We start from the raw sequence: 21,453 nt of genomic DNA on the forward strand, positions 1-21,453 counted from the left end.
AAGTGCTCGTGTTCTTGCCCACACTGTGTGCATTGATGTAGGTGCATTTGAGCTGAGCTGAGCGGAGCTGTTGGCCTCACCCCCAACTCTGGCATGGTCCCCCCGGGCTCGTCTCCAGTGAGCCTTGTTTTATCCCCTCCCCCCTTCATACCTACTTCCATGCCCTCTCAGTGAGCACTGTCAGCTCCTGGGCCAGGATCCATTTCCCCTTTTGAGACAGCTGGGACCTATCTGTGAGTCTCCCCATGGACAGAAAAGCCAAAATTCCCACGACAGCACCTGCCTCTCAGACATGTATTTATCAGATGGGTTTTCCTGGCCTTCTCAGTTTCCCTCACTGCCACTGAAGGGGTACAGGACAACATCACCTGTACTCTCACTCCATCGTCTAAGCGCCCCATTCCCCTGGCATCGTGCTTATAGCACTTAGGCTTCCCTCAGTGACTTCATCACTGCCAGCCTGAACTATCAGAAAGGGATAACAATCAGCAGGGTGAACCAGGCCAGGAAATTTTCTGCTAATGTGCCTGTCCAAGTCACAGGGAGGCAGCATACATCCCTGCAGGTAGGGTCTGGCCGACGTATGGGGCACTCTGTTCCCTTAAGATGGGAGTCGCCTATGATAATTAATCCCTTTCCTCCTTGGTGGAGGCGACTTAGAGGTGTGGAGTTGACTGCCTCGCCCTGAACAACCTCCTGGATTGACCACGCTCTTTGCCAGCTCTGTTTGCTCACACTCCTGGGAGCCGCGCTCCTTGAGAACAGCCTTTATACGTTGGGGTTTGGCCACCATCACTTCCAGCTCCACCCACAGCACCTCAGAGCTGTGGGACTTCCAACCTGAGGGGACTGCAGGAGCTCCCTGACTCTCCCTGCGCTCATTCCCACTTCTTTCCCACAGATTTCTCGTGACAGCCCGGCTTTGTTCTCATCCCCTTCTTCCATCTCCACCCTAGGAGTTTCTTTCCTTACTAAACAAGCTGACTTTTGCAGCCATTTTACTTAGTCTCGTGTCTGTGAGAGAATGATACTGTACAGAACCAGAGTGCCCTCAGACCTGACAGCACTGCCCACGTGCAGGAGGAAAGCCCCAGCTCTGAGGCAGCTGGAAGCAGCCCCGAGGCTGACGTGTACCCTGAACACGGTGGCACCCCCAAGCCCAGAAACAACCCCAGAGCTGCGCCTGTCAGAGCAGCGATTGTCCATGAGGATTTTGGACACTCTCTCTCCCCCAAAGTGGGACCAGAACCCAGCACAGCCTGGATTGGCCCACGTGGAGGAAGGTCTGGGAAGGCAACGGGGAGGAAGGAACCCTGTGGTTGAGATCTCTATCTCTGCCCACTTCAGGAAAAGCGGCCAACAATGAAGCTGACAAATGAGTAGGAGGTCACCCAGCTTTATTGTGTTGGCTGCTGGGGACCAGAGCCAGCAGTTGGGAATGGAATACGGCTTCTCCTATGCAGATGTTTGATGCTGGCTGCGGTGATGTTTGTTCCGAAGATGGACTCGGAAGCGTCTCGGTGTTTGGGATGGCTCCTGCTCATGGTCTCTTCAGGGCCGGCTGTGGGAATTTGAAGCCTATTGACCCACATGGAGACGGCTTCGTGTGCGGGGCCGTCCTTGCTGTCTGGGCTGTTGTCTGTCGTCAGGCAGCGAGGGCTCCCTCGAGGGCATCTGCCTGTTGCCACGTTGTCTTCTGGGGCGGCTTTGTGAACTTGAGGCCTGACGGTGTAATGGGGAGCGGCTTCTCGTCTGGCCCGACCGCCGCCGCCTGGGACGCACTGTGTGAGCAGCTGCTGGGGACTCTGTGCAGGACCCCGATGCCCTGTGTCTGGTGGAGGTCTGCGAGCTGCTCTCAGCACCTGGGGCAGGTGTCCGTCTGCTTCTTTGGCGCCCTCGGCGCTGCCCAGAGAAATCCCGAGCCTCGCGTGAAAGCGGGCGGAGCTCCGACTCAGGCTCACTGGGATGGCCACTGTGCCCAGGCAGCTGGGAACTGTGGGACGGGCCCAATGCTGCCTGGCTGGTGGATGCGGAGCTGATGTTTTCAGGCACTGAGGAGCTGTGGGATGGCCTCAGTCCCTCCTGGCTGGCACTGCTGGGGCCAGCGAGCTCCATGTTTGTGCTGGAGGCTGTAAGGGAAGGCAGGAAAGTCAGCAGGATGAACCTGCAGCCCCAAGCTGCGACAGGCTCTCATCCCTCATGGAGCACAGAGACAAGGGCAAGGCCGCCCTGAGCTCCCAGTGCCAGCCCTTGCCTGGAACCAGCCCAGGGACATGCGCCTGTTTGCATCTTACCGGTGCCCAGGCCAGCACAGCTGTCGCACTCCCAGCTGTCTGTGGTGTCTGCCAAGGAGGAGCAGCGCCGGTGAGTGCCTTGAGCAGCACAGGAGCTGCACAGGATCAGCTGCCAGGGCCTGGGGAAGCAAAAGGGGTTGTGTCTGTGAGGACAATAGAGCCAAGCCAGGGAGTGCCCAGCACATCTCTGGTGCTCAGTCCTCAGTGCTCAGTCAGGGGAAAACCCCCAAGCTGTGGTGAGGCTGAGATCCTCCATGGAGACCCAGAGAACTGCTGAGGTAACTCACCCCTCTTCCTCTGCCTGCTCCCTTCCTCCTGGGTGAAGGCACTTGCTGACATCGCAGCGCCTGTGTCTCTCTTGCAGCGATGCATATGCATCATCATCCTCCCATGATGGTGGTCTGCCGAAGAAAGGAGAGAAAGTGATGATCCTCCACTGTCCCCAGTATAAGTTCCAAGGTTATCCCAACACATCCGCCCCAACTCCATTTCCAGCTTCTCCATGAAGCTGGAGCACATGCTCATGAGACAGCCCGGGCAGGCCTAGCACTGCAGCCTTAACGTCAGCAGAACTGGGCAGAAGGACACCAACCTGAATGGGATTTGGATCCCATGGATGGCCATTTCTCTAAAAAACTGAATGATGTCTCGGCAACTGGGGCACTGGAAGCACAAAATGCCGGTATTCAAGGCCAGTTGCTGCAGGAGAATCACAAGTAGAGTGAGCGTGAGCAGAGCCTTGTGTAGCTGAGCACCAAGCACGCCTGCAGGGTGAGGAGAGGGCTCCTACCTGGATACAGCCCCTGTGGAACCAGGCATGTGTGCATGCTGGGCACACCATGGTGTAGTAGGACACGGTGTACCCCACAGGCTCAAAGCAGATGAGGCAGTTGGTGTCTTCTGCTGGAGCTTCCTCAATTTCCTGCTGAGGGCGGTGCTCCCAGCAGTAGGACCTGGGGGAAGATGGAAGAAGGGATGGGGCACGGTGAGAAGTGCTGCGAGGAGGGCACAGGACCCAGAAGCAGACCCAGGCCTTGGCTCTGGCTCTGGCAGCCTGCTGGGAGGTGCCGCTGTGGGTTTCTCACTGGCTTGGCTGCTGCTGACAGCCCTTACCTGCATGGCCCAAAGAATTGGGTGACACATTCCCCATCCATGGCGCAGGGCAGATGGAAGCTTCGTTCACAACTGCTCTCTGCGCAGCTGATGGCAGCTCCCCTCTCACCACAAACACAGCATTGCTGGAAAGAAAGAGCAGAGCAGAACCATCAGCGGCAGGCTCAGGGCCTCCGTGGCCAGCCCCACACCTCTGGGCAGGACACAGGATGTGGACACTGCTGGGTCACACTCTACAAAGATGCCTGGTAGACAGGGCTCATCTCCTACGGCAGGACTTGTTCTGGAGCTGTTTGGAAGGGCCTCTGCTCTCTTTGGGTCCAGACTAAGATGGTATGAGCCTGTCCTGGCACAAAACACCCCGCTCCACCCAGGTCCTCACCTTCTGGTTTGCCTGCTTGACTGCGTGTCTGACGACAGCAAGGGGGAGGTCCTCAATTCCCAACCCATCAGGAACAATGTTGGCAAAGGTCTGAAAACAACAGGATACCATCAGGTCAGAATGGAAATGAGCATCTCTGGCAGGAATCTGGAAGGAGCCCGTGGGAGAACTCACCAAGCAGAACTCATGGACGTAAATTCCACTCGCAAAAAATGTGTGCCCGCAGATGTTTGGGTCGACATCCGCTCGGTGACACAGCACACACACTGCAGAAGAGAGAACGAATGTGAGCACCTGGCGGGGCCGGGTGTCCCTGAGGGCTGTCCTCAAGGTCCTGCTCTGTGCCTGCCGTGCTGGCTGGAGGCGGTGGAGGGGAAGGGGCCATGGCAGGCCCAACAGTGCCAGCGGGCAGTCACAGCCCATGCTGGAACCCCCTTGCCAAGGAGCAGAGGGACCCTGCCTTGCAACAGTTGGAGAGTCCCTGCCTGCCCCTTCCTCGCCTCCCATCCGCAGGCAGACCCTCAGCACTCCTCTGCCTGTTGGCAGGAGCTGTGCTCAGGGCTGCTTTGATCTCACCTGGCTCCTCCGAGCTGGAGGCCTTCCTCTTCCTATTGGACATGATGTGCGTCAACAGTGAACACTGTGAGAGTCCCTGCACTCTCCGCGCCTCACCAGGCCGCACTGACACTCGGCCTGAGCCCGGCAGCCCTTGCTCTGCTCCAAGCTTCACGCGTCACAATGGCCGCTCTGTGACACCCACTGTGACACCATGGTCACCACCTCAGTGGGGGTGTGGGCGTGGGTCCCCAGGCAAGAGAGCAGAGGCTCTGGCAGGCATCGCAGAGCCAGGTCAGGAATTATGTCTTCCCTCAACCTGCTGGCACTGCTCCCCCGGCCAGAGCCAGGAGCAGAGCTGTCCCTTGGCCAAGGCTGCAGCCCCGGAGCCACATTAGCATTTCTTGCTTGAGTCCAGTCTTGGTTTCTAGAGAGTCTAGTAAACATTTGCAAGTCAACAGCATATTTGGTATCTAACGAGTGTGGTGGGTGACTTTCTATGTGGTTTGATAGGCATAGGACAAGGTGGAATGGTTTTAATCTGAAAAAGGAGATTAGATTAACTCTTAGAGGAAATACTTCACTCAGAGGTTTGTGAGTGGAAATGCACTGGAACAAGGTGCCCAGGGAGGCAGTGAAGTCACCGTTCCTGGAGGCGTGCAGGAAACATGAAGATGTAGCAGTGAGGGACATGATTTAGTGGGCATGGTGGGGACGGCCCAATCTGGATGCCGACCTGTGCAGGCTGCTGAACCTGCCCTGGCAGGGGGGTGGACATGATGATCACCAGAGGTCTCTTCCAACCCCTACAGTTCTGTGATTCTGTACTGCAGCCTCTTTAGCGGCAATGTGTGGATGTGTGAAGGTGAGAACTTTGAATCTCTCATTCTTCATCCGTCACCTTCTTTGTCCTAACTGCTACTACAACGGAGTTCTCCATTTGTTCATTGCATTTTGCCGGCTTTGATTTGTCTCCAAATTCTCAGCACAACCAACATTTTGTTATCATGATATATGCTTGGGAATAATACTCTTCCCACAGGAAAATTTATTTTTCTCTTTTACCTTCCTTTGTCTAAGTACAGGACAGCCCTCATTGTAAAGATCTTCACTGGCATGGTTAAAAAAATAGTCACATAGAAAAAGAAATCAGAGCTTTAAGATACAGCCTGCAACAAAACCAGCAGTCGTGGGAAGGAAGAACAGGGCTGTAGAATGGGATGAGTTTGCACACTTTTCTATGGCTGCTGCTGGGCTGCACCTGCTCCTGTACATATTTTGTCTTCCATCTCTAAAAACTGAAATGCAAGGAAATAAAAGGAAAGAAAAAAAAAAAAACAAGGAAAAAAACACCAAAACCCTGATTGCCCTGGGATACAGCTTCTCTGGGCAGCTGCCATGCATTTCCAATAGCTTTGCATCCATGGGCAGCAGGCACTGGAAATCAGAGCCTGGTTTGTGAACTCTGCTTACCTAGCTGAGCACTGGGGGTTCCCTTAGACAGCTAAAAAGATCCTCGTGTTCACTCCGATGCTAAATTCAGGGGACAAGGAGGCACAACTTGAGGGAGCTTAGAAAGCCAGCTTTGACACCAATCAGCTTTTCAGAGAGCTTAAGCTGGTCAAGAGCAGTATACCTGATGCCCTGGAGTCACAGCCTCTCCTGCTGTGAGAACTGAATGAGCTCCAAACATGTGCATCTTTATGATTGCCCAGAGAAGCTGTGGATGCTCCATCCCTGGAGGCATTCAAGGCCCCACTGGATGGCATCCTATTCTAACCATATATTGTGGCAGCCCTGCCCATAGCAAGTGGTTGGATCTAGTTCAGCTTTTAAAGTTGCCTCCAACCCAAGCTTTTCTGTGATTCTGTGGCAACCACCTCTGCTGTAATACCGTTGCCATGAGCTGAGCATCTAATCTTCAGCGTTTGCCCCAGGGCACGTCTCCTCCAATCTACTTCTGTGTTGTGGGCAGTAGGGAAAACATTAATGGTGTGCATCACACCTTAGCTACAAAGTAGAAGTCTTCCACACTTGCAGACACATAGGCGATTCAGTACAAAGCTTACTTGAAACAAGAGAAAGAAAACCCCCAGACTTACTATTTATGAACCCTGGACTGCCCAAGCACATTCCAGAATGTGCTTGAAGTCTTGTGACTGCGGACAAGCTCAGCTGAAAGTTCTCTTCCTTTGGTGCCTTTTCACTGCCAGTGCCCTGTTGGCCATTTTTCTCTCTCTCTCCGAAGACATACCCTGCCTGTTCCCTCTTTCTCAAAATTTTGATATTCCTCTTTGTTCCTGTTTTTTAAAGTATTCTTTTATTTCTCATTTAAGCTGAGTGCTGAAAACTTCTACTAGGCAACCCTAGGGAAATTCTGCTGAAGGTGAGATGTTCCAAGACTTGGAGAAGAAATGAAATAAGACCCTGAAGCTCACACAGCAATGACAAGTAGAACCAGATGTGAGATATGGGCTGGCATCGTGGAATGACTGGCATCTGTGTTTGGATTTGTCCTGCTCAAAAGAAATGCTTGTCTATAACCGTCAAAGCTGCAGCCCTTATACAGACACTGGTGGGAAACTGGCCTACTCATGGCATGATTTCCTTCAAGTCTACACCAAAATTGAGTTGGAAAAACTCAAAAGCCAACGTGGCAGAGGATCTGTGACCGCCTCAAAAGATGCAGCTGTTAGTAGAAAGCTCTGGCAAAGCATACTGAGCTCTGCTTTTTCCTCTGTAAGACCGCTTGCTCTGTAAATGGTAGGTGGGACAAGAGGCATCCGCGACATCTCTGGGCAGCCTGTTCCAGCACCTCACCACTCTCATAATAAAATACTTCCCCCTGAAATCCAACCTAAATCTTCCCTCCTTCAACTTAAAACCATTTCCGCTTGTCCTGCTATTATATACCTTTCAAAGAGTTGACTCCCCTCCAGTTTATAGGTTCCCTTTAGGTACTGAAAGGCTGCAGTGAGGTCACCCTGCAGCCTTCTTTCCTCCAGGCTGAACAAGCCCAGCTTCCTCAGCCTGTCTTCGTAGGGGAGGTGCTCCAGCCCTCTGATCATCTTTGCAGCCCTCTTCTGAACCCTCTCCAACAGCTCCCTGTCTTTCTTGAACTGGGGGCTCCAGACCTGGACACAGTACTCCAGATGGGACCTCACAAGGGCAGAGTACAGAGGGACAATCACCTCCCTGTCCCTGCTGGTCACCCCTCTTCTGATGGAGCCCAGGATTCCATTTGCTTTCCTAGCAGCAAGAGCACATTGCTGGCCCACGTTCAGTTTTTCATCCACCAGGACCCCCAGGTCCTTCTCTGCAGGGCTACACTCAAGGACTGCTGCTTCCAGTCTGTATGGATGCCTGGGATTCCTCCGGCCCAAGTGCAAAACCTTGCACTTCACTGTGTTGAACCTCATTAGATTCACCTGGGCCCACCTTTCAAGTCTGTTGAGGTCCCTCTGAATGGCATCCCTTCCTTCCACTTGTGTCAAACGCACCACTCAGCTTGATGTCATCAGCAAACCTGATGAGGGTGCACTCGATTCCATGGTCGATGACATTGATAAACATGTTAAAGAGCGTTGGTCCCAGGACAGACCCCTGGGGGACACCGCTCATTACCAGCCTCCATCTGGACAGAGAACCATTAACCACCGCACTTTGTCTGTGGCCTTTCCTAACCAATTCCTTAGCCATCGGGTGGTCCACCCACCAAATCCACATCCCACCAATTTGGAGATAAGGATGTGGTGGGGGACCATGTCAAAAGCCTTGCTCAAGTCCAGGTAGAAGACACTGGTCGCCTTCCCTTTGTCACCACCCTCCAATTAAAGAATTTCCTCCCAACATCCAACCTGTGTCTCCCTCATGTCTTTAATGTCATACTTCACCAGCAGCACAGACAAATCTCTCAGATAGTTGACACTCTCCTCTATGGTTGTCACTTGCCTGGATAACATACCGGATCTATGATTCGATCATCTTCTTTGAAGGGATATCTCCAGAATTTCAGGGCTCATATCCCTTTACCAATTGCTTTGTTGATGTCCCCTTCCTTAGAAAGGGATCCCAGATGCCTTGCTTCACTGCTCGCTAAGTCCAGGCTCTGGACTCTGTTGCAGCCAGGTGACAAAGTGCTCGTGTTCTTGCCCACACTGTGTGCATTGATGTAGGTGCATTTGAGCTGAGCTGAGCGGAGCTGTTGGCCTCACCCCCAACTCTGGCATGGTCCCCCCGGGCTCGTCTCCAGTGAGCCTTGTTTTATCCCCTCCCCCCTTCATACCTACTTCCATGCCCTCTCAGTGAGCACTGTCAGCTCCTGGGCCAGGATCCATTTCCCCTTTTGAGACAGCTGGGACCTATCTGTGAGTCTCCCCATGGACAGAAAAGCCAAAATTCCCACGACAGCACCTGCCTCTCAGACATGTATTTATCAGATGGGTTTTCCTGGCCTTCTCAGTTTCCCTCACTGCCACTGAAGGGGTACAGGACAACATCACCTGTACTCTCACTCCATCGTCTAAGCGCCCCATTCCCCTGGCATCGTGCTTATAGCACTTAGGCTTCCCTCAGTGACTTCATCACTGCCAGCCTGAACTATCAGAAAGGGATAACAATCAGCAGGGTGAACCAGGCCAGGAAATTTTCTGCTAATGTGCCTGTCCAAGTCACAGGGAGGCAGCATACATCCCTGCAGGTAGGGTCTGGCCGACGTATGGGGCACTCTGTTCCCTTAAGATGGGAGTCGCCTATGATAATTAATCCCTTTCCTCCTTGGTGGAGGCGACTTAGAGGTGTGGAGTTGACTGCCTCGCCCTGAACAACCTCCTGGATTGACCACGCTCTTTGCCAGCTCTGTTTGCTCACACTCCTGGGAGCCGCGCTCCTTGAGAACAGCCTTTATACGTTGGGGTTTGGCCACCATCACTTCCAGCTCCACCCACAGCACCTCAGAGCTGTGGGACTTCCAACCTGAGGGGACTGCAGGAGCTCCCTGACTCTCCCTGCGCTCATTCCCACTTCTTTCCCACAGATTTCTCGTGACAGCCCGGCTTTGTTCTCATCCCCTTCTTCCATCTCCACCCTAGGAGTTTCTTTCCTTACTAAACAAGCTGACTTTTGCAGCCATTTTACTTAGTCTCGTGTCTGTGAGAGAATGATACTGTACAGAACCAGAGTGCCCTCAGACCTGACAGCACTGCCCACGTGCAGGAGGAAAGCCCCAGCTCTGAGGCAGCTGGAAGCAGCCCCGAGGCTGACGTGTACCCTGAACACGGTGGCACCCCCAAGCCCAGAAACAACCCCAGAGCTGCGCCTGTCAGAGCAGCGATTGTCCATGAGGATTTTGGACACTCTCTCTCCCCCAAAGTGGGACCAGAACCCAGCACAGCCTGGATTGGCCCACGTGGAGGAAGGTCTGGGAAGGCAACGGGGAGGAAGGAACCCTGTGGTTGAGATCTCTATCTCTGCCCACTTCAGGAAAAGCGGCCAACAATGAAGCTGACAAATGAGTAGGAGGTCACCCAGCTTTATTGTGTTGGCTGCTGGGGACCAGAGCCAGCAGTTGGGAATGGAATACGGCTTCTCCTATGCAGATGTTTGATGCTGGCTGCGGTGATGTTTGTTCCGAAGATGGACTCGGAAGCGTCTCGGTGTTTGGGATGGCTCCTGCTCATGGTCTCTTCAGGGCCGGCTGTGGGAATTTGAAGCCTATTGACCCACATGGAGACGGCTTCGTGTGCGGGGCCGTCCTTGCTGTCTGGGCTGTTGTCTGTCATCAGGCAGCGAGGGCTCCCTCGAGGGCATCTGCCTGTTGCCACGTTGTCTTCTGGGGCGGCTTTGTGAACTTGAGGCCTGACGGTGTAATGGGGAGCGGCTTCTCGTCTGGCCCGACCGCCGCCGCCTGGGACGCACTGTGTGAGCAGCTGCTGGGGACTCTGTGCAGGACCCCGATGCCCTGTGTCTGGTGGAGGTCTGCGAGCTGCTCTCAGCACCTGGGGCAGGTGTCCGTCTGCTTCTTTGGCGCCCTCGGCGCTGCCCAGAGAAATCCCGAGCCTCGCGTGAAAGCGGGCGGAGCTCCGACTCAGGCTCACTGGGATGGCCACTGTGCCCAGGCAGCTGGGAACTGTGGGACGGGCCCAATGCTGCCTGGCTGGTGGATGCGGAGCTGATGTTTTCAGGCACTGAGGAGCTGTGGGATGGCCTCAGTCCCTCCTGGCTGGCACTGCTGGGGCCAGCGAGCTCCATGTTTGTGCTGGAGGCTGTAAGGGAAGGCAGGAAAGTCAGCAGGATGAACCTGCAGCCCCAAGCTGCGACAGGCTCTCATCCCTCATGGAGCACAGAGACAAGGGCAAGGCCGCCCTGAGCTCCCAGTGCCAGCCCTTGCCTGGAACCAGCCCAGGGACATGCGCCTGTTTGCATCTTACCGGTGCCCAGGCCAGCACAGCTGTCGCACTCCCAGCTGTCTGTGGTGTCTGCCAAGGAGGAGCAGCGCCGGTGAGTGCCTTGAGCAGCACAGGAGCTGCACAGGATCAGCTGCCAGGGCCTGGGGAAGCAAAAGGGGTTGTGTCTGTGAGGACAATAGAGCCAAGCCAGGGAGTGCCCAGCACATCTCTGGTGCTCAGTCCTCAGTGCTCAGTCAGGGGAAAACCCCCAAGCTGTGGTGAGGCTGAGATCCTCCATGGAGACCCAGAGAACTGCTGAGGTAACTCACCCCTCTTCCTCTGCCTGCTCCCTTCCTCCTGGGTGAAGGCACTTGCTGACATCGCAGCGCCTGTGTCTCTCTTGCAGCGATGCATATGCATCATCATCCTCCCATGATGGTGGTCTGCCGAAGAAAGGAGAGAAAGTGATGATCCTCCACTGTCCCCAGTATAAGTTCCAAGGTTATCCCAACACATCCGCCCCAACTCCATTTCCAGCTTCTCCATGAAGCTGGAGCACATGCTCATGAGACAGCCCGGGCAGGCCTAGCACTGCAGCCTTAACGTCAGCAGAACTGGGCAGAAGGACACCAACCTGAATGGGATTTGGATCCCATGGATGGCCATTTCTCTAAAAAACTGAATGATGTCTCGGCAACTGGGGCACTGGAAGCACAAAATGCCGGTATTCAAGGCCAGTTGCTGCAGGAGAATCACAAGTAGAGTGAGCGTGAGCAGAGCCTTGTGTAGCTGAGCACCAAGCACGCCTGCAGGGTGAGGAGAGGGCTCCTACCTGGATACAGCCCCTGTGGAACCAGGCATGTGTGCATGCTGGGCACACCATGGTGTAGTAGGACACGGTGTACCCCACAGGCTCAAAGCAGATGAGGCAGTTGGTGTCTTCTGCTGGAGCTTCCTCAATTTCCTGCTGAGGGCGGTGCTCCCAGCAGTAGGACCTGGGGGAAGATGGAAGAAGGGATGGGGCACGGTGAGAAGTGCTGCGAGGAGGGCACAGGACCCAGAAGCAGACCCAGGCCTTGGCTCTGGCTCTGGCAGCCTGCTGGGAGGTGCCGCTGTGGGTTTCTCACTGGCTTGGCTGCTGCTGACAGCCCTTACCTGCATGGCCCAAAGAATTGGGTGACACATTCCCCATCCATGGCGCAGGGCAGATGGAAGCTTCGTTCACAACTGCTCTCTGCGCAGCTGATGGCAGCTCCCCTCTCACCACAAACACAGCATTGCTGGAAAGAAAGAGCAGAGCAGAACCATCAGCGGCAGGCTCAGGGCCTCCGTGGCCAGCCCCACACCTCTGGGCAGGACACAGGATGTGGACACTGCTGGGTCACACTCTACAAAGATGCCTGGTAGACAGGGCTCATCTCCTACGGCAGGACTTGTTCTGGAGCTGTTTGGAAGGGCCTCTGCTCTCTTTGGGTCCAGACTAAGATGGTATGAGCCTGTCCTGGCACAAAACACCCCGCTCCACCCAGGTCCTCACCTTCTGGTTTGCCTGCTTGACTGCGTGTCTGACGACAGCAAGGGGGAGGTCCTCAATTCCCAACCCATCAGGAACAATGTTGGCAAAGGTCTGAAAACAACAGGATACCATCAGGTCAGAATGGAAATGAGCATCTCTGGCAGGAATCTGGAAGGAGCCCGTGGGAGAACTCACCAAGCAGAACTCATGGACGTAAATTCCACTCGCAAAAAATGTGTGCCCGCAGATGTTTGGGTCGACATCCGCTCGGTGACACAGCACACACACTGCAGAAGAGAGAACGAATGTGAGCACCTGGCGGGGCCGGGTGTCCCTGAGGGCTGTCCTCAAGGTCCTGCTCTGTGCCTGCCGTGCTGGCTGGAGGCGGTGGAGGGGAAGGGGCCATGGCAGGCCCAACAGTGCCAGCGGGCAGTCACAGCCCATGCTGGAACCCCCTTGCCAAGGAGCAGAGGGACCCTGCCTTGCAACAGTTGGAGAGTCCCTGCCTGCCCCTTCCTCGCCTCCCATCCGCAGGCAGACCCTCAGCACTCCTCTGCCTGTTGGCAGGAGCTGTGCTCAGGGCTGCTTTGATCTCACCTGGCTCCTCCGAGCTGGAGGCCTTCCTCTTCCTATTGGACATGATGTGCGTCAACAGTGAACACTGTGAGAGTCCCTGCACTCTCCGCGCCTCACCAGGCCGCACTGACACTCGGCCTGAGCCCGGCAGCCCTTGCTCTGCTCCAAGCTTCACGCGTCACAATGGCCGCTCTGTGACACCCACTGTGACACCATGGTCACCACCTCAGTGGGGGTGTGGGCGTGGGTCCCCAGGCAAGAGAGCAGAGGCTCTGGCAGGCATCGCAGAGCCAGGTCAGGAATTATGTCTTCCCTCAACCTGCTGGCACTGCTCCCCCGGCCAGAGCCAGGAGCAGAGCTGTCCCTTGGCCAAGGCTGCAGCCCCGGAGCCACATTAGCATTTCTTGCTTGAGTCCAGTCTTGGTTTCTAGAGAGTCTAGTAAACATTTGCAAGTCAACAGCATATTTGGTATCTAACGAGTGTGGTGGGTGACTTTCTATGTGGTTTGATAGGCATAGGACAAGGTGGAATGGTTTTAATCTGAAAAAGGAGATTAGATTAACTCTTAGAGGAAATACTTCACTCAGAGGTTTGTGAGTGGAAATGCACTGGAACAAGGTGCCCAGGGAGGCAGTGAAGTCACCGTTCCTGGAGGCGTGCAGGAAACATGAAGATGTAGCAGTGAGGGACATGGTTTAGTGGGCATGGTGGGGACGGCCCAATCTGGATGCCGACCTGTGCAGGCTGCTGAACCTGCCCTGGCAGGGGGGTGGACATGATGATCACCAGAGGTCTCTTCCAACCCCTACAGTTCTGTGATTCTGTACTGCAGCCTCTTTAGCGGCAATGTGTGGATGTGTGAAGGTGAGAACTTTGAATCTCTCATTCTTCATCCGTCACCTTCTTTGTCCTAACTGCTACTACAACGGAGTTCTCCATTTGTTCATTGCATTTTGCCGGCTTTGATTTGTCTCCAAATTCTCAGCACAACCAACATTTTGTTATCATGATATATGCTTGGGAATAATACTCTTCCCACAGGAAAATTTATTTTTCTCTTTTACCTTCCTTTGTCTAAGTACAGGACAGCCCTCATTGTAAAGATCTTCACTGGCATGGTTAAAAAAATAGTCACATAGAAAAAGAAATCAGAGCTTTAAGATACAGCCTGCAACAAAACCAGCAGTCGTGGGAAGGAAGAACAGGGCTGTAGAATGGGATGAGTTTGCACACTTTTCTATGGCTGCTGCTGGGCTGCACCTGCTCCTGTACATATTTTGTCTTCCATCTCTAAAAACTGAAATGCAAGGAAATAAAAGGAAAGAAAAAAAAAAAAAAAAACAAGGAAAAAAACACCAAAACCCTGATTGCCCTGGGATACAGCTTCTCTGGGCAGCTGCCATGCATTTCCAATAGCTTTGCATCCATGGGCAGCAGGCACTGGAAATCAGAGCCTGGTTTGTGAACTCTGCTTACCTAGCTGAGCACTGGGGGTTCCCTTAGACAGCTAAAAAGATCCTCGTGTTCACTCCGATGCTAAATTCAGGGGACAAGGAGGCACAACTTGAGGGAGCTTAGAAAGCCAGCTTTGACACCAATCAGCTTTTCAGAGAGCTTAAGCTGGTCAAGAGCAGTATACCTGATGCCCTGGAGTCACAGCCTCTCCTGCTGTGAGAACTGAATGAGCTCCAAACATGTGCATCTTTATGATTGCCCAGAGAAGCTGTGGATGCTCCATCCCTGGAGGCATTCAAGGCCCCACTGGATGGCATCCTATTCTAACCATATATTGTGGCAGCCCTGCCCATAGCAAGTGGTTGGATCTAGTTCAGCTTTTAAAGATGCCTCCAACCCAAGCTTTTCTGTGATTCTGTGGCAACCACCTCTGCTGTAATACCGTTGCCATGAGCTGAGCATCTAATCTTCAGCGTTTGCCCCAGGGCACGTCTCCTCCAATCTACTTCTGTGTTGTGGGCAGTAGGGAAAACATTAATGGTGTGCATCACACCTTAGCTACAAAGTAGAAGTCTTCCACACTTGCAGACACATAGGCGATTCAGTACAAAGCTTACTTGAAACAAGAGAAAGAAAACCCCCAGACTTACTATTTATGAACCCTGGACTGCCCAAGCACATTCCAGAATGTGCTTGAAGTCTTGTGACTGCGGACAAGCTCAGCTGAAAGTTCTCTTCCTTTGGTGCCTTTTCACTGCCAGTGCCCTGTTGGCCATTTTTCTCTCTCTCTCCGAAGACATACCCTGCCTGTTCCCTCTTTCTCAAAATTTTGATATTCCTCTTTGTTCCTGTTTTTTAAAGTATTCTTTTATTTCTCATTTAAGCTGAGTGCTGAAAACTTCTACTAGGCAACCCTAGGGAAATTCTGCTGAAGGTGAGATGTTCCAAGACTTGGAGAAGAAATGAAATAAGACCCTGAAGCTCACACAGCAATGACAAGTAGAACCAGATGTGAGATATGGGCTGGCATCGTGGAATGACTGGCATCTGTGTTTGGATTTGTCCTGCTCAAAAGAAATGCTTGTCTATAACCGTCAAAGCTGCAGCCCTTATACAGACACTGGTGGGAAACTGGCCTACTCATGGCATGATTTCCTTCAAGTCTACACCAAAATTGAGTTGGAAAAACTCAAAAGCCAACGTGGCAGAGGATCTGTGACCGCCTCAAAAGATGCAGCTGTTAGTAGAAAGCTCTGGCAAAGCATACTGAGCTCTGCTTTTTCCTCTGTAAGACCGCTTGCTCTGTAAATGGTAGGTGGGACAAGAGGCATCCGCGACATCTCTGGGCAGCCTGTTCCAGCACCTCACCACTCTCATAATAAAATACTTCCCCCTGAAATCCAACCTAAATCTTCCCTCCTTCAACTTAAAACCATTTCCGCTTGTCCTGCTATTATATACCTTTCAAAGAGTTGACTCCCCTCCAGTTTATAGGTTCCCTTTAGGTACTGAAAGGCTGCAGTGAGGTCACCCTGCAGCCTTCTTTCCTCCAGGCTGAACAAGCCCAGCTTCCTCAGCCTGTCTTCGTAGGGGAGGTGCTCCAGCCCTCTGATCATCTTTGCAGCCCTCTTCTGAACCCTCTCCAACAGCTCCCTGTCTTTCTTGAACTGGGGGCTCCAGACCTGGACACAGTACTCCAGATGGGACCTCACAAGGGCAGAGTACAGAGGGACAATCACCTCCCTGTCCCTGCTGGTCACCCCTCTTCTGATGGAGCCCAGGATTCCATTTGCTTTCCTAGCAGCAAGAGCACATTGCTGGCCCACGTTCAGTTTTTCATCCACCGGGACCCCCAGGTCCTTCTCTGCAGGGCTACACTCAAGGACTGCTGCTTCCAGTCTGTATGGATGCCTGGGATTCCTCCGGCCCAAGTGCAAAACCTTGCACTTCACTGTGTTGAACCTCATTAGATTCACCTGGGCCCACCTTTCAAGTCTGTTGAGGTCCCTCTGAATGGCATCCCTTCCTTCCACTTGTGTCAAACGCACCACTCAGCTTGATGTCATCAGCAAACCTGATGAGGGTGCACTCGATTCCATGGTCGATGACATTGATAAACATGTTAAAGAGCGTTGGTCCCAGGACAGACCCCTGGGGGACACCGCTCATTACCAGCCTCCATCTGGACAGAGAACCATTAACCACCGCACTTTGTCTGTGGCCTTTCCTAACCAATTCCTTAGCCATCGGGTGGTCCACCCACCAAATCCACATCCCACCAATTTGGAGATAAGGATGTGGTGGGGGACCATGTCAAAAGCCTTGCTCAAGTCCAGGTAGAAGACACTGGTCGCCTTCCCTTTGTCACCACCCTCCAATTAAAGAATTTCCTCCCAACATCCAACCTGTGTCTCCCTCATGTCTTTAATGTCATACTTCACCAGCAGCACAGACAAATCTCTCAGATAGTTGACACTCTCCTCTATGGTTGTCACTTGCCTGGATAACATACCGGATCTATGATTCGATCATCTTCTTTGAAGGGATATCTCCAGAATTTCAGGGCTCATATCCCTTTACCAATTGCTTTGTTGATGTCCCCTTCCTTAGAAAGGGATCCCAGATGCCTTGCTTCACTGCTCGCTAAGTCCAGGCTCTGGACTCTGTTGCAGCCAGGTGACAAAGTGCTCGTGTTCTTGCCCACACTGTGTGCATTGATGTAGGTGCATTTGAGCTGAGCTGAGCGGAGCTGTTGGCCTCACCCCCAACTCTGGCATGGTCCCCCCGGGCTCGTCTCCAGTGAGCCTTGTTTTATCCCCTCCCCCCTTCATACCTACTTCCATGCCCTCTCAGTGAGCACTGTCAGCTCCTGGGCCAGGATCCATTTCCCCTTTTGAGACAGCTGGGACCTATCTGTGAGTCTCCCCATGGACAGAAAAGCCAAAATTCCCACGACAGCACCTGCCTCTCAGACATGTATTTATCAGATGGGTTTTCCTGGCCTTCTCAGTTTCCCTCACTGCCACTGAAGGGGTACAGGACAACATCACCTGTACTCTCACTCCATCGTCTAAGCGCCCCATTCCCCTGGCATTGTGCTTATAGCACTTAGGCTTCCCTCAGTGACTTCATCACTGCCAGCCTGAACTATCAGAAAGGGATAACAATCAGCGGGGTGAACCAGGCCAGGAAATTTTCTGCTAATGTGCCTGTCCAAGTCACAGGGAGGCAGCATACATCCCTGCAGGTAGGGTCTGGCCGACGTATGGGGCACTCTGTTCCCTTAAGATGGGAGTCGCCTATGATAATTAATCCCTTTCCTCCTTGGTGGAGGCGACTTAGAGGTGTGGAGTTGACTGCCTCGCCCTGAACAACCTCCTGGGTTGACCACGCTCTTTCCCAGCTCTGTTTGCTCACACTCCTGGGAGCCGCGCTCCTTGAGAACAGCCTTTGTACGTTGGGGTTTGGCCACCATCACTTCCAGCTCCACCCACAGCACCTCAGAGCTGTGGGACTTCCAACCTGAGGGGACTGCAGGAGCTCCCTGACTCTCCCTGCGCTCATTCCCACTTCTTTCCCACAGATTTCTCGTGACAGCCCGGCTTTGTTCTCATCCCCTTCTTCCATCTCCACCCTAGGAGTTTCTTTCCTTACTAAACAAGCTGACTTTTGCAGCCATTTTATTTAGTCTTGTGTCTGTGAGTGACTGATACTGTACAGAACCAGAGTGCCCTCAGACCTGACAGCACTGCCCACGTGCAGGAGGAAAGCCCCAGCTCTGAGGCAGCTGGAAGCAGCCCCGAGGCTGACGTGTACCCTGAACACGGTGGCACCCCCAAGCCCAGAAACAACCCCAGAGCTGCGCCTGTCAGAGCAGCGATTGTCCATGAGGATTTTGGACACTCTCTCTCCCCCAAGGTGGGGCCAGAACCCAGCACAGCCTGGATTGGCCCACGCGGAGGAAGGTCTGGGAAGGCAACGGGGAGGAAGGAACCCTGTGGTTGAGATCTCTATCTCTGCCCACTTCAGGAAAAGCGGCCAACAATGAAGCTGACAAATGAGTAGGAGGTCACCCAGCTTTATTGTGTTGGCTGCTGGGGACCAGAGCCAGCAGTTGGGAATGGAATACGGCTTCTCCTATGCAGATGTTTGATGCTGGCTGCGGTGATGTTTGTTCCGAAGATGGACTCGGAAGCGTCTCGGTGTTTGGGATGGCTCCTGCTCATGGTCTCTTCAGGGCCGGCTGTGGGAATTTGAAGCCTATTGACCCACATGGAGACGGCTTCGTGTGCGGGGCCGTCCTTGCTGTCTGGGCTGTTGTCTGTCATCAGGCAGCGAGGGCTCCCTCGAGGGCATCTGCCTGTTGCCACGTTGTCTTCTGGGGCGGCTTTGTGAACTTGAGGCCTGACGGTGTAATGGGGAGCGGCTTCTCGTCTGGCCCGACCGCCGCCGCCTGGGACGCACTGTGTGAGCAGCTGCTGGGGACTCTGTGCAGGACCCCGATGCCCTGTGTCTGGTGGAGGTCTGCGAGCTGCTCTCAGCACCTGGGGCAGGTGTCCGTCTGCTTCTTTGGCGCCCTCGGCGCTGCCCAGAGAAATCCCGAGCCTCGCGTGAAAGCGGGCGGAGCTGCGACTCGGGCTCACTGGGATGGCCACTGTGCCCAGGCAGCTGGGAACTGTGGGACGGGCCCAATGCTGCCTGGCTGGTGGATGCTGAGCTGATGTTTTCAGGCACTGAGGAGCTGTGGGATGGCCTCAGTCCCTCCTGGCTGGCACTGCTGGGGCCAGCAAGCTCCATGTTTGTGCTGGAGGCTGTAAAGGTAGGCAGGAAAGTCAGCAGGATGAACCTGCAGCCCCAAGCTGCGACAGGCTCTCATCCCTCATGGAGCACAGAGACAAGGGCAAGGCCGCCCTGAGCTCCCAGTGCCCGCCCTTGCCTGGAACCAGCCCAGGGACATGCGCCTGTTTGCATCTTACCGGTGCCCAGGCCAGCACAGCTGTCGCACTCCCAGCTGTCTGTGGTGTCTGCCAAGGAGGAGCAGCGCCGGTGAGTGCCTTGAGCAGCACAGGAGCTGCACAGGATCAGCTGCCAGGGCCTGGGGAAGCAAAAGGGGTTGTGTCTGTGAGGACAATAGAGCCAAGCCAGGGAGTGCCCAGCACATCTCTGGTGCTCAGTCCTCAGTGCTCAGTCAGGGGAAAACCCCCAAGCTGTGGTGAGGCTGAGATCCTCCATGGAGACCCAGAGAACCGCTGAGGTAACTCACCCCTCTTCCTCTGTCTGCTCCCTTCCTCCTGGGTGAAGGCACTTGCTGACATCGCAGCGCCTGTGCCTCTCTCGTAGCGATGCATACGCATCATTGTCCTCCCATGATGGTGGTCTGCCGGAGAAGGGAGAGAAAGTGATGAGCCCCCAGTGCCCCTGGCATAAGGCAGATCCAGGGCATCCTTGCTCATTCACAATGAACCTGCTTCCAGTTTCTCCACAAACCCGAGGCCTGCACTATAGGACTGCAAAGGGCTAGGGCTGTGGAGACTGTCATTGGGCAGGCCCAACGTTCAAGACTTAGTATCTGCCTAGTTGAGCAGAAAGACACCCACCGGGATGTGATTTGGATCCCCAGGATGGTCATTTCATAGCTGAATTTTTTATTGTCTCTGCAGATGGGACACCGGAAACACATTGTGCCAGCACTCCTGGCCTGTCCCTGCAGGAGAAGCAGAAGCTGTGTGAGTGTGAGCAGGGCCTTGTGCAGCTGAGCACCAGCCATGCCTGTAGCAGGAGTGCTCCTACCTGTATACAGCCCCGGTGGAACCAGGCATGTTTACACACTGGACAAACCATGGTATGGTAGGACACGGTATCCCCCACAGGCTCAAAGCAGATGAGGCAGTTGGTGTCCTGTTCTGGAGCTGCTTCTGCTGCCTGCTGAGGGCGGTGCTCCCAGCAGTAGGACCTGGGGGAAGATGGAAGAAGGGATGGGCACAGTGAGAAGTGCTGCGAGGAGGGCACAGGACCTGGAAGCAGACCCAGGCCTTGGCTCTGGCTCTGGCAGCCTGCTGGGAGGTGCCGCTGTGGGTTCATCACTGGCTTGGCTGCTGCTGACAGCCCTTACCTGCGTGGCCCGTAGAACTGGGTGACACATTCCCCATCCATGGCGCAGGGCAGATGGAAGCTTCGTTCACAACTGCTCTCTGCGCAGCTGATGGCAGCCCCCCTCTCACCACAAACAAAGCATTGCTGGAAGGAAAGAGCAGAGCAGAACCATCAGTGGCAGGCTCAGGGCCTCCATGGCCAGCCCCACACCTCTGGGCAGGACACAGGATGTGGACACTGCTGGATCACACTCTGCAGTGCCACCTGGCAAACAAGGCTCATCTGCTATGGTAGGACATTGTCCTGGAGATGTTTGGAAGGGCCACGACTGCTCTCTTTGGGTCCAGACAGAGCTGGTGTTAGCCTGTCCTGGCACAAAACACCCTGCTCCACTCAGGTCCTCACCTTCTGGTTTGCATGCTTGCATGCGCGTCTGATGGAAGCAAGGGGGAGGCGCACAGTTTCCCCTCGTGGGGATCCTTCCTCAAAACGGATGGTGGCAAATGTCTGTAGGAAAGAAAATGGTGGAATCTCATTAGGAGAGAAAGGAAAGGAGTATCCCTGGCAGGAATCTGGAAGGAGCCTGTGGGAGAACTCACCAAGCAGAACTCATGGACGCAAATTCCACTGTCAGCAAACGTGCGCCCGCAGATGTTTGGGTCAACATCCACCCGGCCACACAGCACACATGCTGGAGAGGAGAGAGCAAATGTGAGCTGCAGTGAGCACCTTGCGGGGTCAGGTGTCCCTGACGGCTGTCCCCAGCATTCTGCTCCATGCCTATCATGCTGGCTGAAGGCAGGGTAGCGGAGGGGAAGAGGCCACGGCAGGTCCATCGGTGCCAGCAGGAACCATTGCCAGGGAGCAGAGAGAATTTGCCCCATGGCAGCTGGGGAGTTCCTGCCTGCCCCTTCCTCCTCTGTCAGCCTCAGGCAGACCCCCAGAACTGCTCTGCCCTGTGGCAGGAGCTGAAAGCAGGGATACTTTGCTCTCACCTGGCTCCCCTGAGTCAGGGGCCTTCCGCTTTCCACTGGACATAGTGCGTAACAACAGCGAGCACTAGGAGAATTCCTGCTCTCTCC

The 21,453-nt window shown here is 54.3% G+C and overlaps 3 protein-coding genes across 5 annotated transcripts; all 3 read right to left on the reverse strand.

Moving 5' to 3' along the window:
• Positions 1-797: 797 nt before the first annotated feature.
• LOC149919369 (E3 ubiquitin-protein ligase PHF7-like) lies at positions 798-5,026 on the reverse strand. 2 transcript variants are annotated; one of them, XM_090134436.1, is made up of 9 exons: positions 4,366-5,026; positions 3,964-4,055; positions 3,790-3,879; positions 3,408-3,532; positions 3,085-3,247; positions 2,887-2,993; positions 2,582-2,695; positions 2,295-2,413; positions 798-2,129 (listed from the first exon to the last, which is right to left on the reverse strand). In XM_090134436.1, exons 1-9 carry the CDS (start codon positions 4,406-4,408, stop codon positions 1,579-1,581), a joined length of 1,404 nt encoding a protein of 467 aa, XP_089990562.1. In that variant the 5' UTR covers positions 4,409-5,026; the 3' UTR covers positions 798-1,578. The 2 variants fall into 2 exon arrangements, with proteins under 2 accessions (XP_089990562.1, XP_089990558.1); XM_090134432.1 differs by having other exon boundaries at positions 3,964-5,026.
• A 4,249-nt stretch (positions 5,027-9,275) lies between these two features.
• Positions 9,276-13,241, reverse strand: LOC149919370 (E3 ubiquitin-protein ligase PHF7-like). Of its 2 annotated transcripts, XM_090134470.1 has the most exons (9): positions 12,844-13,241; positions 12,442-12,533; positions 12,268-12,357; positions 11,886-12,010; positions 11,563-11,725; positions 11,365-11,471; positions 11,060-11,173; positions 10,773-10,891; positions 9,276-10,607 (listed from the first exon to the last, which is right to left on the reverse strand). In XM_090134470.1, exons 1-9 carry the CDS (start codon positions 12,884-12,886, stop codon positions 10,057-10,059), a joined length of 1,404 nt encoding a protein of 467 aa, XP_089990596.1. In that variant the 5' UTR covers positions 12,887-13,241; the 3' UTR covers positions 9,276-10,056. The 2 variants fall into 2 exon arrangements, with proteins under 2 accessions (XP_089990596.1, XP_089990590.1); XM_090134464.1 differs by having other exon boundaries at positions 12,442-12,956.
• Positions 13,242-18,004: 4,763 nt separating this feature from the next.
• On the reverse strand, positions 18,005-21,453 carry LOC116236372 (E3 ubiquitin-protein ligase PHF7-like). The gene is made up of 9 exons (XM_090134471.1): positions 21,367-21,453; positions 20,971-21,062; positions 20,777-20,878; positions 20,391-20,515; positions 20,069-20,231; positions 19,876-19,982; positions 19,542-19,655; positions 19,255-19,373; positions 18,005-19,089 (listed from the first exon to the last, which is right to left on the reverse strand). Exons 1-9 carry the CDS (start codon positions 21,407-21,409, stop codon positions 18,539-18,541), a joined length of 1,416 nt encoding a protein of 471 aa, XP_089990597.1. The 5' UTR covers positions 21,410-21,453; the 3' UTR covers positions 18,005-18,538.

This window comes from Phasianus colchicus, chromosome 1 (assembly GCF_987193195.1).
Source record: "Phasianus colchicus chromosome 1, bPhaCol1.hap1.1, whole genome shotgun sequence".
Classification (NCBI taxonomy): domain Eukaryota; kingdom Metazoa; phylum Chordata; class Aves; order Galliformes; family Phasianidae; genus Phasianus; species Phasianus colchicus.